General features: G+C 34.0%; 1 protein-coding gene across 1 annotated transcript in view; it reads right to left on the minus strand.

The window, feature by feature from the left end:
• LOC117180505 overlaps positions 1 to 17,517 on the minus strand; it is a 163,119-nt gene that overhangs the window by 88,833 nt on the left and 56,769 nt on the right. Inside the window, exons 8-9 of the mRNA XM_033373001.1 lie at positions 4,018 to 4,198; positions 3,522 to 3,938 (exon numbers count right to left, since the gene is read on the minus strand). Of these exons, the coding sequence (XP_033228892.1) occupies positions 3,522 to 3,938; positions 4,018 to 4,198 (598 nt within the window). The remainder of the gene's footprint in view (positions 1 to 3,521; positions 3,939 to 4,017; positions 4,199 to 17,517) is intronic.

Below are 17,517 nucleotides of genomic sequence, written 5' to 3' on the forward strand. Positions count from 1 at the left end.
GGGGTTCGTCCATCCTTGTAGAGCCCCGCATGCAAGGATAAGGCTGCGTACTCTGAGAGGTCGCCCGGTATCCCAGAGTCACCGTTCTAAACACCTCACCCATGTGCCATTCAGCTTTCGGCACGGTTTTCACACCTCCGCTTGGGCCCTGGAACACCCCTGGACGATTGTCCGCGACTGCCTATTTATTTTTGTAACCATATTCAGCAGAAGCCCTTGGTACAGGGACCCTCTATGTGCAAGCCGACGACACCCATTTTTCCAAACATCTCATACACATTGGGTCCTACTCACCCTGTTCACTTTTTGATTGCGTATTATTCCGGAACTACTAAACCGATTGGCTTAAAAAATTAAGAAGTATAGTTTTTAGTATGTTTAAGTAATTTATAAATATTATAAAGGTCTTTCAAGTCTTTCACATCACTAAAAAAATTCGGGAAAACAAGATTTGTTTAAAAAAATGTAAATTTGTTTAAAAAATCGTTCATTTTTTAATTTTCAATATTTTGGATAAAAATTTACATGAATACTCTCAAAGTATGTTTGAATGATATAAAAATTAGTCATCTATTGTATTTTGAAAAAACTGTATTTATTTTGCACACTGACGGAGGCTATCTGTAGGGTGCACAAAATCTTGGGTTTTTTTATTTACATGAATAAAAAAAATATCTTTCATTAAATAAATAAAAAAGTTATAAAAAGTTTTAATTTATTCACTGTAAAAGTATTTTACATTTTATAGATAAACAACAAACATAATTTAGTCATATCCAACACAATCGTCGCACACGTATGCGCGATGTTCATCGCACATAGGTCTCTGACAAGATTGTCAAAGCATCTTTGTTTTTCGATATACTTTGTAATGCCAAAGTCCACATCTTGGTTTTTGTTTGCATTACTCTTCGAGCGTCTTCTGGTTGTGGGTTCTTCGTTCCAAGAATGATTTCAATACCTCTCCTTATGTCTGTGCGAAGCGTTGGATTTTGCAACTTTTCGCATAAAAACGGCTCCACAAGATGAAATACAAGTTTCTTCAGTGCATTTGTGGCAGATAATTTGTCTGTACAGCAAATGTGTACACTTATACAAAATTTTAAAAGTAGTTTTTGGCACATTTCTCACTTAAAAAAACGTTTTTTTATGACCAAAATATAATAGGCAAATTATGTTCTATTCGACACTAACTACCCACATGGGTCACCTGGACCCTGCTCCGACTTAGGTCGCTTCTCCAAGACAATTGATGATTCAGTGCGCTTCAAGAATTGTTTTACACCTATAGTCGGGGTGTCGAACTATACCTCTAAGGCAATATTACCGCCAATTTTTAAAATTACTGTGCGCTGTATTCGATCATAGTCGGTGTATGGGTCCAGATGAGCGAATGTATAGGCGAAGGGTTAAAATAAGCTCAGGGTGAAGCCAATTTCTTTAGTTTTCAAGTAGATATTACAAAAATATTGTAAATTTCAATGTTTTCTTAAATGTTGAATAACTTCCCAAATAGGCAACGTTTTTTAATGTACTTAGGCTCATTTGAAACCTTTTTTTCACCGCATCACAACAGCTTACGAGTATGAATCGTAGAAACTTTCTTTTCGAATTGTTATACTGGGAGCCGGCGTAATTTTCAAAGATAGGAGTTGCTGCCAGTGGCCAGTGATTACATTTTTTTTCATTATATGTTGTAACGTTTTTTGTAAAGATAAAACTCTAATGATTTTAAGATAAACTTTTCTCGATCTCGCTTAACCAAGAATAATAAATATGGATTATGACGATCTCAAGGTAACGCTGCCTACCTACTCCTTCGGCGACCTTTTTCTATTGTTTAGCGCTGGACTCGGTCTCGCAGCTGGTCGTCTCTCAACCGGCGCGGCGGCTTCTGCATTTTGTTATAGGGGCCATAATTTTTGTCCGATTTTAAATTTTTTGTTTAAAATTAAAGTTAATGAAATTCTAAAGAGCTTGAAGCTCCAAACTTTTGTCTTCCTTATTTGTTTATTAATAATATTGTCACTCACGTATAGAAAAACTGAAACTTTGCACATAACAATTTTTTACGCTTTAATAACTGATTAGGTAAACTTTAGATTACCTTAAGTGAATATCTAGGGAGTCATAGAATACAAATAATTTTCTCATTATTCTATTTATTTGTTAAAAACAAATTTCATGATCAAATTAGCAAATAGTTTCCAGGAACTTCATTTGAATTCGTATAAGTAGAACTTTCTCCTCTAACGCTTCAAATGAAACTAATTGCCAAATGATTCTGTACTCAGGTCAAATGCTCAATTGAGGTCTTAATGAGATATTTCTATCATCACTTATTGTCACTACTGCTTAGTGTTGCGGAAAATTCCTTAATACTAGACAGTTTCGACAAAAAATTTATTTAAATTTTTGGTTTAAAATTTCTTTGAGTGACGCACCTTACCTTTTTTTAAGTGACGTACGTTACTTGCATTGCAGTTGCCAAACATATTAACACGGCAACGCGTGCTCGACTCGGGTTTTCAAATTTGTTGTCAAAATTTCAAAATTAAAAATGGCGGACCCAATAAGGCTGCCAACGCATTCTAAATATGAATACGATTTGATCAAATAAAGTTCAGAAACATTGCTTAGTTTTCTTATTTCAAATATACCACAATAATTTAAAAAGTTAAAAGTGTCAAATGTAATACGTCGGCCTAACCTTAAAGAATCCTATAAATTCCTAAAATTTAATTTATAATAGTATTTCAAGTTCCAGATTTTTAACTTCTAATTCAGGCGTAGTTTGTTGTATCAAATTAAGGTAAGTGATTATGGACGAAATAATAATCATGCTAGCAAATAAATTATGTACAAAAATTGATTTAAATTTGCTCCTGGAATATATACAAGCAATGATTACTATATTTTTAATTTATAAATTTATTTATTTATTCCAGATTTACTTGAGCTTGTGTATTCTACATAGTCTTTACTGTCTTCATGAGATAATTCGATCTCTTCTTTTGGTAATATCACAAGATCTAGAACTGACTTTGGCAATTCTTTTCTTTTTTTCTTGGTAGCAGACGGTGGTTACTCACAATGGCGAGAGATTCTGAACATACTTTGATTCCGTTAAGAGTATACGCTATATGGCTCAGAGATTGCGCTCTCCGCACCGCACACCGATAGTCAAAGTTCAAAATTTTTAAAATGGCCAGCAGTAACCACGGTAACAGTTCGTTGTTGTTATGTTCACCGGCAACATGCTTCGAAAAATAATTTTACAATATTATTTTTTCATAAAAATACAGTTTTATATAGAAAATAATGCAAACACAACTAGAAATGCATACATAACTATTCTGGTAATTATTTATGTATTTCTACTTGTTTTTATATTGTTTTCTGCAATTTATTTAATTCTTTAAGTGTGTTATCTGAATAGTATCTGGGTATTACCGTGATTATCTGAAGGGCCATTTATTATCTTATCTTAGGGATATGAGTATACGCTAGATGGCTCCAACGTCGACTCTGTGGCGACAAATCTAAAGCATTGAGTGACCGCCGCCTGCTTGGTAGACTGCTAATAACAATCGCCGGACAAGAATTAAGGAGCAACCTCTGAAATACATCTTCGTATGTTTTGACTCTCGAAAATTTCTTCGCATGGCGCTCTCTGTATTTACGGACGTCTTTGTTTCGTGCTTTTAAAGCTTTTTCAGATGACTGAATAATGTGAATCATTGAATGTTTCGAAACTGATGATCCATGTATTGGGGTTTTGTGCACAGTTGGTGGCATCGGATACCACCAATATAATTCTGCATATAGTTTCGCAGTTGCAATGCAGTACGCCTTTAAGTTATCCTCATTTAGTAGATAACTGCTAGATAAAGCGATTAAAATGACAGCAAATCGAGATATCACTTCCTCATTATTATCTCAAATTTTTTCATTGTTATTAAAATAAACATTGGTGGTCATTTTACTTTTATTGTACATTAATTGTATGCTATCAACCTGTAGTTTCAGCAGAAAGTTTAGGATTTGCGAAGAACCGTCTGGCCGTATTTCCATTATTTGAGGTTCCATGCCCCTGCCTTGGAAAATCGACATTCAACCCCATTCGTAATTTAAATGAAACTTGAATATTTTGTTTTTTCCACTCGCTCAGCGACTTGTTTCCATCATTTTCACTCATCTGAATACAAATTAAAAATGGTTTACATCACAATATCTTAAAAGTGCTTAAATTAAAAACCAATGACATTTTTATGACCTTTCGCTGTTCAGAATCCAAATCATATGCAACGTGCAAAAGACACTCAAGAAATCGTATATATGCGTGGAGTGTAGTGAGCCTTAATCTAAACGTTTAAACGTTTTCAGTTTTTGCAAGCATCAGGTCTATATCATTTAACTCTGATGAATGAGCGCCACAAATATAGCATTCTGCGCTCGTGCTTTGCGTTAATGCAGTACCGGCCTATCAGATAATTATTTTTATTATTATACTCATCTTAAAAAATTACTTAAAGAAAATATTTTTGTACATATTTGTGTTTAGACCTACCTTTCCGTCCAACATTTTCGTCAATAAGGAAAACTCAACAACTTTATTAATTGCAGTAAACGGTTATATATTAGAAATTTGCACATTCATATATTTGTCTCCATTTTGCAGTACTTCTGTAGTTTCCTGAATCCACTCTAAGCGTACGTCTCAATGGGACTAAGAAAGTTTCCAAAAACATATTGGTCACTATTTTCTGCATTATCGAACTTTTGGTTATAAAGGGAATGTCCACCACTACCATCAAAACCGTATTTTAGATACAAAGTGTAGTGCTCTACTTCTAACTCGTCCTTAGCATCAAAACTTCATCGTAGGCAGGAAATAAGTCCTGATTTCATGAAACGGCTTTCTAATGTTTCCTCGAAGAAAATTTTCTCCAGGCTGAAAATATTTTGCAGGTAAAAGCAAAAATGCAAATTTCCATAATTTTTTTCACGAACCGTAATATACCATGATAAGAAAAAGTATAGGGAGAATCAAAGGATTTTGGAAAAAGGTACTCAAGAGAAAGAACCATTTTGGCATTAATATTTATGGCTTTATTTGTACTGTCTTCATAAACTTACATTTTAATCCTTCAACATACTTTCTCTACCATCAGAAAGGATACTTTATTCCAAAAACAATATTTGTATTGGCGGCTTTACCTACCTGATGTAAGTCACTTCACAGTCGCAAGGTAATTAGTCCTCACAGCCACTAGCACTATCCGTTTGAGGATCTTTTAGACATCTACCACAATACCCAGGTAACAGGTACATTATGAGACTCGCCTTTAAACTTTCATTTTAAGAATTCTATTGAAATAAACTAGTCCTTTATTGTAGTACAATTGCTAAATGATAAAGTAAACTTGCAAAACAATTTTGCTTTATATGTTTTTGTAATAATATTTAATAATTATTTTAATTAAATGATTTAACAAAAATAAGAATAGGATATTGAATATCTGAATCGCTCAATAATGAAAACTGTTTAAATTAAAATCGCTATTTCGACAAATTGCTATGAGGGATGAGCGTGCGACTTGACGCGTGCAAATTCCTGCACGCGTGCAAATTCCTGAGTATTTTCAATCGAAAGCTGATTAAATGATAAATAACGTTTTGCGTAAAATATAATTTAAAGAAATTAGTAATACTTATAAATATGAACTTCTTCGTACTTGAATCACTTAAAGGAATGAATACCCTATAATTCTATATCATCGTATTTAAATATTTTTTGTTTGTCTTGATGCAGCACCTTCTAAAGTTAAGGTGTATATTAGGCATTGACAGCGAGTTCTCAAATTGTTCAACTTTGAACCCTGGCAGACCGAAGGAACCGCATGGAGCCTCTACAAAGTACCCGTAAAGACCCCATTCGGTTTCTTTTTAAAAAACTAAAAAAAAAACCAGCAAAATCAACTTTCAAATTGTTCAAATTCGGATTCTACGTTAAATTTTCTATTGGAAACGCACGGAGTAATCGCAATAATTTTTTTGCAGCGGTAAATTGTTAAAAAAACTTATAAGATCCATATGGGCGTTATACGTCTGATATTTTTTAACTTTTTACCGTTGCAAAAAAAACTATTGCGATTATTCCGTTTTTAATAGATTGACATTAATTCTGCATGAAAACATTCATTTTTTAGTTTTTATCACCTTTTCGTACTATCTGAACCACTGTGCGCCGGTTGAGAGCGCTTCAATAGATAAAGGCCGCCAAGGGAGCAGGCAGGCCGCGGGACCTTGAGATTGTCTTAAGCTATAACTATATCAAGTAATTTTGTTGCCACTTTCAACCGGCCAATAGGAGTTTGGTTAGTCCATTGGCAAGACCCAATCAGTACGGCGGATATGATACGGAGATGCATATTGGCAGATCCAGCCCATTGGGCATCTTCCATTCTTCAAATCCAATCAGCTGGCGCTACATGAATATCTCGAGGGCCCTGTAAAAAGTAGCCAGAAGACGGAGGAGCAGACAGGGCAATGTGTTGCATTTTAAATAGGAAAAACTCCACCCTTATAAATTATGAAAAATAATTTATTCAATTATGTGGTACTAGTTAAAATCTATCACTAATTTGTATTTTGATGAAGTGGTCGATCGGACCGCTCCAGTGAAGCTGAGCATTCGTGGTGGAATGGTGTCGTCGTGCCATTAGCTTTATGTTAAATGGGACAAAGGTTCACTATAAAGAAATTATGTCTATCACTGTATTCAATGAGACGGTACTAGTTTAAATCTGTATCTAACTTTTTTTTGTTTTTGTGGTCATTTTGGCCACTCCAGGTGAAGCTAAGCATTCGTGGCAAAATGGCGTCGTCCGTGCCATTGACTTGGAGTGGAATGAGAAAAAGGCCCAAACTTTGTAATTCATGTATCAATAATTAATTTTGATTATACTTTGACTTTTTAATGAAACTAATAGAGTTTGTTTTATTATACCTATATCTATCATCCCTTTCGTACGTTACTTCTTACCCAGCAACTCTGCATGAGCTGTCGAGTTAAGGGTAAATTGAATTCAATTTATTAAAACTAAAATAACTAGCAAAAAGCCAGTTAAAATATATATAACAATGGATACATGACACAATGTAGTAAATAACTATTAATTAGGAATGATTTTATAGCATAATTTGTTATCCTTTTGTGATACAAATAAATATTAAAAAGTTTTTAAGGCTCTGTGTGGTTGATTAAATAGGATTTCTTACTGATACAGTGATATCCTTCAATAGCCCTCCCTTCTATACCCCTTCTGGGAATTGACGGCGCGCCGTAGGGTGGTATAACATGAGCTGCTCGGGGGTCGCGGGGTCCGCGGTTGCCACTCAGGCGAGCCTTCAATCGTGAATAAACAAAAGTGGAGCTGGCGTTAATGAGTTAGTCCCCACCCACCGTCAGCCCCAAAATAGGCGCCAAGAGATTTGTCAACACCGATATAATTTCAACATGGTGAGTTAGGGACGCCCATAAACTAGTCCTACGAGCAGCCTCTACTACGAGGTTCCAAAAATAAAGCTAGTGACAGTGATTTTGAAGGAAGTGTGTAAATTTGTGTCTGAAAATCAAGCAAACTTTACTTGTTGTTAAATTGAAAATTGAAAATATCCCTAAGATTTTTATTTGGTTATTTAGAAAACACTCAAATTTTAATTAAGATCGAACATCTAGTACTAAGTTTGAAAAATAGTAGGTGGAGCGCGTGCGCATATGGGACTGCCAACTCATATGATTGTTACCCTCGCTTCGCTTAGGCGGAAAACTTCATGCTATTGTCACCTACTTGGCGTAGTTATAACTGCTTATTTCGAATAAAATTTGTCTAAAAAATGAACAAAAAACTTTCCGAAAAAGTACTGTGGATATGTTCACAATTAGCGGGCTGTTATAGACATTTTAAGGCAATGTTAAGCTCTAAGATCTCTCAGTGTATGCAAAAGAATTAGGTTATGAGGATAAATTTCGATGTTTTTGAAAAAAAAATATTCATGATCGAATATTTCTAGGACTTCTCTCTTTTGTGTCGACGAAATACTCTAATAAAAGTAAAAGAATATTTTTAATTTTGTATGAAAGTTTTTCTCCTCAAAAGTGCCCTATTTTGCCCTGATAGAATTTAAGGGCTCATTCAGGAGAAAAATAATTTCGACTGAGTCCGTCTAATTTCGAGTAAATGAATCCTCTTTATTCCATGTGAATAAGAAATCTGCTTGCGAATCATGGCATAACCAATCCGCTTGAGTTCGCGAAGAATTTCATAAAGTCATTCCGAATTAATCAGTTTGATTTCGAAATTTATTCCGAATGACTCCGACGGAAAGGTAGAGTAGCGATTGCAGCATTTATAGACGTCGATAAGGCATTTATTAACATCTAAATTGAATCTATATATGGTACTGTTCAAACACACGGAGTTAGTAATACCGTGAACAGTTGGATACACTCAATGTTTAAAAACTGAACTGCACATACATCTCTATGTGGTAATAATAGAAAGGTCAATGGGCCCAGTGGGTGCTTGACGTGGACGACCAGATTCGTGTTTCAAACTAATCTGGGTTTTATATTCAGGGCTACGTAGATCACCTGGCGATCCTGGAAACGTGGAAGCGTGAGTGCAACTTAGTGGATCATTGCTTATCCGTTAACCAGGAAAAGCCATAAATCATGCATTTTACCAGTAGAAGGAAGCTTCCTAATCCTAAAACTCTTAAATTCTCCAGTAGGGAAGTATAGAGTTTTCGAAATCAGAAAAATATTTAGAAGTAATATTTTACCCCAAATTAACCTGGAACCTGCATATTGATGCAGGGGTAAAATAAGGAAAAATGGCTTTTTGGGCCTGGAGATGCGAAATAGGGTCTCAAACCCAGGATTACTTACTGGTTACATACACTGATATTCAGGCCCAAAACAGCATATGCGTGAAAGATCTGGTTGCCAAAGAGTGAACTAATCAGTACTATAAAACAACTGAAAGTTACTCTGGACATCCCGCAGTTGTACTTTTTTGAAAGAAGTATTGCGGCAGCGAAAATCTATAGACACCTAGCAGGGGGAAATCTTAGTGATGTTGAAGTAACAGAAATACATAAATCCTTGAAACAGAGGCTGAAATCTATGGGAAAAAGTGCAGGTCTGATATGAGAAGAGCACTGGGCGCATTCCCTACATCTTTTTAGGCCGAGATAATAGCCATTAAAGCTTGCCTTAAGAAACTTTGTGAGCGGGCACATGAAGTCCAGCTCATTTACATTTGTTCTGGCAGTTAAGCCGCTATCAATATGGGATCCTGAACATAAGGATATTGAAGATAATGAGAAAACAGTTTCACTGGGTAAGGCTGAAACTTCACAGTCACTGATTGACCCCGAGCCCTACTGTGGTATCTCGTATGCATCGGCAACGCAGCCATTGGCATGTGATTGGCGCTTGGTGGAGCTTGCGAGATATTGCAGGGGACAAAAAAGGTGCATTTCAAGATTTTCACATTTAATACATATGCTAAGAGGACTAATAAACTCCTGAACATAAAAAAAGACCGTTTAATATCGTAGTAGGGATGCTTACTACACACTGCTGACAAAGAAAACACTTGACCAACATGAGGATAGCCAACCCTCGTTGTCGAAAGTGTGATTTTCGAAAAGAGACGGCTCATCACATACTTTATGAATGTGATGCAATGGCGTGCCCTTAAAACAGATACCTGAAGGATTATTTTGTTCAACCAGACTTGAGTATAGAAATAAGTTCAAGATGTTGCTCTCTTGAAATAGAAATCACAAAATCATTGAATCATTGAAAGATAATTCAAAATTAACAAATAACTCAAATTCATACCTTAAATTTCCAATTGGTGCTTGACCGTAGGGTATACCCAAAAAAGCTGCATATCTTCGTCCGTTTCTAGATTCGCGGATTGTACCATTCAACGTGCCTTGAGAAATTGTTACTAAAGGTTCAGAATTTAAATAGGAAATGCACAGAAGGTACAGTAAAAATTCAACAAATCGATGGATCATTTTAATTTTAATTATGACACGAGAGCGGCAAGTTTATTTTCTCAAATAATAAGTGATTCTTAGATTGACATTTTATATTCGAAAAATATTATGACTCCGCGATAATGTGACCCTGAAGCGTAATGAGCGCTCGTTAATGTGCTTGTGCTAAATATTTCACTTTGTTTACACGTTATGAGGCTACGTAGACTGTTGCGATGCAGACCATGATACAGAACAAGGAAACCATCTGTTTCACTATTATAAAAATTCTGAGATAATAATTCGGTGCTTGCTGATGGAAGCGATAATTCTAAAAAAACCTTCAAGAAAAAAAGAAGGAAGTCCAAATATACATAGATTATTTCTGCCTCAAGTCATATCTTAGATTTATAGGAGTTATTTTTTAAAAAATATGATAAAAACGACCGTTAACAAATAATTGAGTGCTACACGATTTTCTTTTTCGCTTTGAAAAAGAATTGTGGAAAATTGTAATATTATTCGATACAGTAAAAATATTAGGTTTTACACTCTTTTTATTTAACACATAATACGAGTGAAGTGTGCAGATACCTGATTGTAGTTGTTTGATTTTTTGGCACACAGAAATCCTCGCTCTTCAACTGCTCTGATTTTTGTTTCCCGAAATTATACAGAAAAAATAACTTTTTGAACAGATTATTTAATGAATAATGTAATCTAAGTGATACATTTGAAGACAAGAAAGTAATTACATAAAAAATTCACTTCCATTGGCAGCAAAGGATTGAAAACATCTACCATTAGTTCGCTAATTCCTCTAAAGTGATCAAGTAAAGTTCTTGAAAATCAAAGAAAGTCGATGAAGAAGGAAAACAATGAATATATTCCTACAAATGTCCATAACTTTCGGTAAATTTTCACATATTATCTGTAAGCTCCATTAATTCAGCATAAACTTTTAATTGTAAAATTGTGCATTTTGTGATTCCAAATTCCATCGCAGTTGCTATAAAATTTAAAATAGCAATAAGATGTTTATAAATCAATCATTGAACATTTTCACTTTGAACCTCAAATTCCACATTTTTATCAGCATCTTTCTAGATGACAGTGGATCAGTAAAAATAGTTTGGGAAGCTTCTATTTTATTATATTAAATCTAATGATACAATATCAGAATCTTTTTTTTAATCTCTTCATACTTTTCAGCAGAATAAAGAGTCTGGTCAATTTTATTATCTTGATAATACAGGGAACCATTAAAATCCATTCCGACCGTTCAGGAACGGGTCCTAATATAATTTATTTTAAATATTTTTATATTATAAACTGACATCGATTTCTACCTAACTTCTACGGTTTACTCGATATTTATTGTGAACATTAACAGTAATGTTATGTTCTCTGTGGGTTCAAGTGGGATATGTCTACAACGTCCCAAAGGGGCGGACATTTCACACGTTCCGAGGACGTAGCTCGAACTTTCTAAAGAAGAACTCTCAAATTGCCCGATCCACGTTCCAGAAAAATTGCTCTATTAATATGTAATTCTGATCTATTATACGAGGCCTTCGATAGAGGAGGCACTGATTTAGCAGTTTCTAGAAATGCTGGCCAACGCAGTTTCTCGAAGAAGCAGGATGAGAGCGGTTGCAACTGATGTCTTGGACGGGCCGAACTGCGCGAGTACTCATTTTAGTATATTAAGCATTCCAATTGGAAACGGTTTAGGCGGTTCTGACTGTTTATGTTTCGAGGGCCCCGATTTAGTAGCCAAAAATTACATTTATATATACTTTAAAAATGTTGAATTCCAAAAAGTAGAAAAAAAAGACTATTTTCATTTAAAAATTCTTAACTCTTTTAATTGTAGATATTAAAGGCTACAAATTTATTTATGTCTTCTCCAAATATATTAATTTGAAAAAACAGTAGTTCAGTGGATTATTCAAAAAGCATATTTATTTTGAGGAATGAATGACGGCAAAGAGGGAAAAAATAAATCATGTGTTTTTGTTAAAATACTCTATTGTATTACCTGTTAAAAAAATAATTTTACAAAAGGTTGATGTATTCTTGAAATGAAACATAGTAGGCATGAAATTAAGACAAAATAAAGTGATTTTACTTTTATTGTATGTTACTTCAATCATTATACATGGAGACGCTGTGCTCTTGGCAAACAGCACGGCGTGAAACCGTATCTCGTCACTCCATAAAAAATCATAGTTTTAAAACGCTATGTCTTTTAAAAAAATGATGAATATGACAAATATACTTTCTAGACTTTATTATTTAATTTAAAGTTAATATACTCTAAAATAAAAATTGACTCCAAAAATCACTTTCGAACGTACCGAACACACTTGGGTCCATAGGACCCAACTCAATTTTCAAAAAGCAGCTAAAAATAAACTAATAGTCCCAGTGTCATGTTACACCTCCTGAAGCGTAGTTAAACTTTTCAACTATTGACGAATGTTGTAATGGACCTGCTCCCTTTGCATTAAGATACTTAAAATTTTATTCCGAAGGACCTCTGGGTCCCGAAGACCCATCGTGGTCACTATGGGTTAAAGAAGAAAAACAAAAGGTACGTTGAAATGATATTATCACAATGAGAAAATTTCATTCACTACTATATGCTCTTTCAGGTTATGATTACAAAAACAAGTATGGCAAAGTTGGTCTGAACGCACCCGAAATTCATCATGGTAATATAATTCCAATGCACCTTTTGTTTTTCTCCTTTAAAGCTGCTTATTTTTCTAAATAGTATATGCTTTTTAATAATCTCATGGATCTTACGGCACCTACTTACGAAATAACTCATGATTCCTTATGAGAATTCTTGTGGTACAGTTAGTGAATTCCAAAAAACAGTATTTTTAACGAATATCTCTGGGTTTTATTTACGATTTTTGATGATTTAAAAATCTTTAATCAAACCTATAAAATTATACCTGCTTTCAAATTTACTAACTGTGCCGAATAAATTTTTTTTCGCTTTACTGAAATTTCAGTTATATGTAGTTGAATTTTCAATTACACGTGCTGATTTTTCATTCACACGTAATTAAAATTTCAGCAACCGTAATTGTAGAAAACTTCAATTGCAACATTATTTGTATAAAAAAAGAAAAGTAAACATAATTTTTTCACTATATATAATTTTTCCGTCGGGGTATATACTATAATAGATCTTAGTATAATAGGATGGAGTGAAAATGGTAAAATTAGCCGAATTGCTTGAGCTGCCCGAAAAATATTTTTGAGTTGATTTGAAAATTAAAATTTTGAAAAACCCAAAAAATGTCCATATTGCTTCTAAAATTATAGCAAATTTGCTTAGTGTACAGTTTTTGCCGGTGAATAATAACAAAAAAATATAAATTGAAAAACACTTTTTTGCTTAACCTAGAATTTTTCGAAAATAGTCAAAAATCATGTTTTTTTTATTGAGTCTTATGCATACATTTTTGAAAAAGTGGAATATATCGAACCTGAAATTTCTTCAACTATAATGAAAGAAAAATAATGTAACTTTGTTTATTCGAAAAGAAAAGTGTTGTTGTGATGTTTCCAGCGTTCAAAAATAGTCAATTTTACGTTTTTTGAGCGATTTAACAACTTGCTTATAGACCAAGCTTTCAGACACAAAAATAATGGTGCGATTATGGCAAAACGATATTTTTGTAGGAACAATATGATGGATTCATTTTATATATATATACCTCCCCCCCCCTCTGACCTAGGGGGATAATAATCAGCGATGGGGTAAAAATCAGGCCTTATCCAATATGACGGGGCAGACTGCTCTCATCAGATCACTTGATTATATATTAAAAATGCTTCCGTGACTGATGATATATACCTGGACAGCTCCGTGCAAAATTATCAAATCAAATCCAAACAAAAACTGCCTTCAAAATGTTGGGCAGTAATCATCTAAGGCCTGTGAAAATATTTTGATAATGTTAATACAATAAGTTGTAATAAGTTACAATAAGTAATATGTTATAATCATCGCAGGAGGTTTCAAGCATCGTATTGGATTGACTTATAACATCCTAATTTCATCAGTCACTTGGCTTAGTCTTTACTAGCTATTCGCTGAAAAACTGGACACTATTCACAAGTACCTCCCCCCCACGCATTAATCTCCCCAGGGGATATATGTATATAAAATTATTTCATAAGCTTATTCTTACGATTATATTGTTTCGCCATAATAGCACCATCATTTGTTGCGCCTGAAAGGTTAGTCTAAACAAGTTGTCAAAATCGCTCATAAACCGTAAAATTTACCAATTTTTAACGTTAGAAACATCACTTAAGAATTTTTCTTTTTAAAAAAACAAAATTACAGTACTTTTCTTTCATTGAAGCTGAAGAAATTTCAGATTCGACATATTCAACTTTTTCAAAAAGGTATGCATAGGACACAATAAAAAATACATGTTCTTTGACCATTTTCGAAAAATTCTAAGCTAAGCAAAAAAAATTTTTTATATTAATATTTTTTTGTTATTATCCACTGGCAAAAACTGTACACCAAAAAACTTCGCCATTATTTTCGAAGCAATAGGGAGGTTTTTTGAATTTTTCAAAATTTTCAAATCAAAAAAGGGAACGGAAGATAATTACCGATTTAAAAAACTTTTTTTTTGTTCGTTTTTTTGGATGTCAACCCACAATTTTGTTTCGCTCAGCTCAAGCAATTCTACTAATTTGATCATTTTCACTCTGCCGTAATCTATAATACATAGAATCTTGTTAAGAAAGTCAAGTCGGTATCAGGATGAATAAAATACATAAAAATCGAAATTAGTTTTGGAATTTCGTACATGGCCCACTGTGACGGGAGCACGCCGTAGATTGACCAAAGACGACTTGGGCAAAGCCCAAAGAAAAGAAGTGTATCGTACATTGCCCGACACAGCTCGGGCAATCTGTAGAACGAACGGTCCATCCTAGGTTTGCCCGAACTCCGGGATCTACTCCCTTTCAAACTGAATAATGAGTGTTCAATTAAAAAGTACGGATTAGGAAGTCTCATTAACTTCTAATAATAAGGCTTGCTAAATTAATTATTGAACAGAAAATTAAGTTAAAGATGTGAGTGGTAAATGCTTTATCTATATATAAACGTACTGATTAAAAAGTCTTATTAACTTTAAAAAATAAGCCTGACTAAATTAATTCTATATTTTCTAGTTATTCTTGTGAAAAAATATTAATAAAGCAGTGAGTAAACGACTTCGCTCGATAAAAATGATCATTTTCATTTTATGCACTTGAATTTTAAATAATGAACATTGAGATAAGATGAAGATTTTAATATTGAATTCAAACAACAAATTAGGTTATAGATGTGAGTGATAATACTTTATCGACATATAAACGAGCAAAGTTATTATTATGTTATTATATTCAAATTAAAAAGAAACATTGATTTCTGATGATAACTCCACCTGCTTTTAGTGCAGGTAGGCCTTCAGTGTTTATATATTTTTCACATTATCTTTTCAATGCATGACAATTTACACTTGAAAAACCGTTGTCCATATTATTCTCATTTTCTGAGCACTTTATTCACTTTGTAAAATTTTTATTTAAGCTCTTGTGGCATTTTTCAAAAAATTTTAATTTGTATTTAGAATGTTAGTTTTTAGGAAGAAACCAAAAACTACCGGCCGAAATCCTATGGGGTAATCCGGCCACAAAGTGGTAAAAAAATATTGCCTCAGGCGAGAAATTGGTAACTTGTTTTGTCTTTTGAGGGTCATGGTAAAGAATACGGTGAACTTTAAAGCTCAAATTAAGTTGACCAATTCTGGCAAGCAAATTGAAGTAGAATTTCAACCACTTATAATAGAACCTCATAGCAATATTGTTTCATGTTGAAAACCACGTGGTGATTTTAGGTTATGAACGTACACAGAAAAAAATGTATTCACAAGAGTATAATTTATTTAAAAATAATAATTATTCGTGAACTAACTGAGGGTTTTAGACTGATTACTGAAACAAGGTCGATTTTAATTACGGATCTCAATTTTATTTACAAACTTCGAGGAAATGACGCGACGTGAGTGCAATGTGCACCCTCGTTCGAAGTGCGAAACTGAAAATTAGTGAGTGTCTACGCAGTCGCCAGACGCAGAAGGGAATATACATAGCAGTAAATTTTAAAGTTTACAGACTGACTAAACTTTGTCTAAAAATAGTGAAAATTGTAACATTTCTGCTCATGCACATACCAAAATTAATAACAGTTTTATTTAATAAGTTTCAACATTCGACTAACAAAACAAGTGTATCAAGGTAAAGTAAATGGCAGCATGCCCAGAGGCAGACCGCGGAAAGAATGGTTAGAATGTGAATTTCACCTTAGATAGGAGAGACATAAGAAGCCACAGAAACACGAGAGCCTGCATGAAAAAATGCATGGGCATAAAAAAGCTGGAGTAGTATGTCAGGATAGAAAATATGGCGACAAATAGTTAATAAAAAGATTGGCAGTAGAGTGAATTATGCCTGAAACAAAAGATCTTTGATACTAATAGACCCAAGTGGGGAACCTGACATGGCGACTTTGTGTGGATCTTCACTTGGGTTGATTGCCAGAGAGATTGATTAGCAACCTGGATCGGAGCAGCGTTGCGGAACGAACGTGTTATTTAATTAAATTAATTTCTTTGCATGAAAAAGATAAACAATCCCGTGGTTTAAGTTTTTTAACGTTCACATAAATTCGAATAAAGTAATAATAATACACTATATTTAAAAGGGACGGAACAAGGGAAATAAATAAAATACTATTCAAAGGGAACAAACCTCTCGGCAAAAACTCCTTTTATTAAAATTGTGACACTACATTTCACCAATTTATGGTGACTTATAAAAAGTTAATTAAGTCCGTAAGCTCACTGTATTACCAAATGGTCAACACTCGCGAGACCTCGGAATACAATTAGTCGGACATGCACGTAATGGATGCATTGATTACGTGTAAAATTAATTTACCGCAATTCAATATACTATTGTTTTGATAATCGTACATGTATTAAAAACATGTAATTGCTAACGCAAATTAATTGAAATTAACAATAATAAGGTCCAATCGCTTAAATAATCCGAACCGATCGCGTGTACCACACTTGTAGAAAACAAGCTACAAGAGGGTAGCCCTGGATGAGTCGGTCAACTGAAAAATACTAAAAAATTGAGTCTGAGCTTGACGTCACGCTAATGAGAGAAACCGTTCATTCTCTTTTTTCTTCAAGTCGCGATGGCTCGAAATGACGGGAAAAAACCGAACATATACGAAGTTAGTCGTTCGGCAAGGCGTTACAGTCTGCCAAGTTAAAGCGTGGGTGGCTTTACTCGCAGTCGGTAAGGTGTATCGACATGATTTTGGTGTCAAAATATTAAGAAGAGCTCCCTCTTTCA

The sequence above is a fragment of the Belonocnema kinseyi genome, chromosome 9 (assembly GCF_010883055.1).
Source record: "Belonocnema kinseyi isolate 2016_QV_RU_SX_M_011 chromosome 9, B_treatae_v1, whole genome shotgun sequence".
NCBI lineage: Eukaryota > Metazoa > Arthropoda > Insecta > Hymenoptera > Cynipidae > Belonocnema > Belonocnema kinseyi.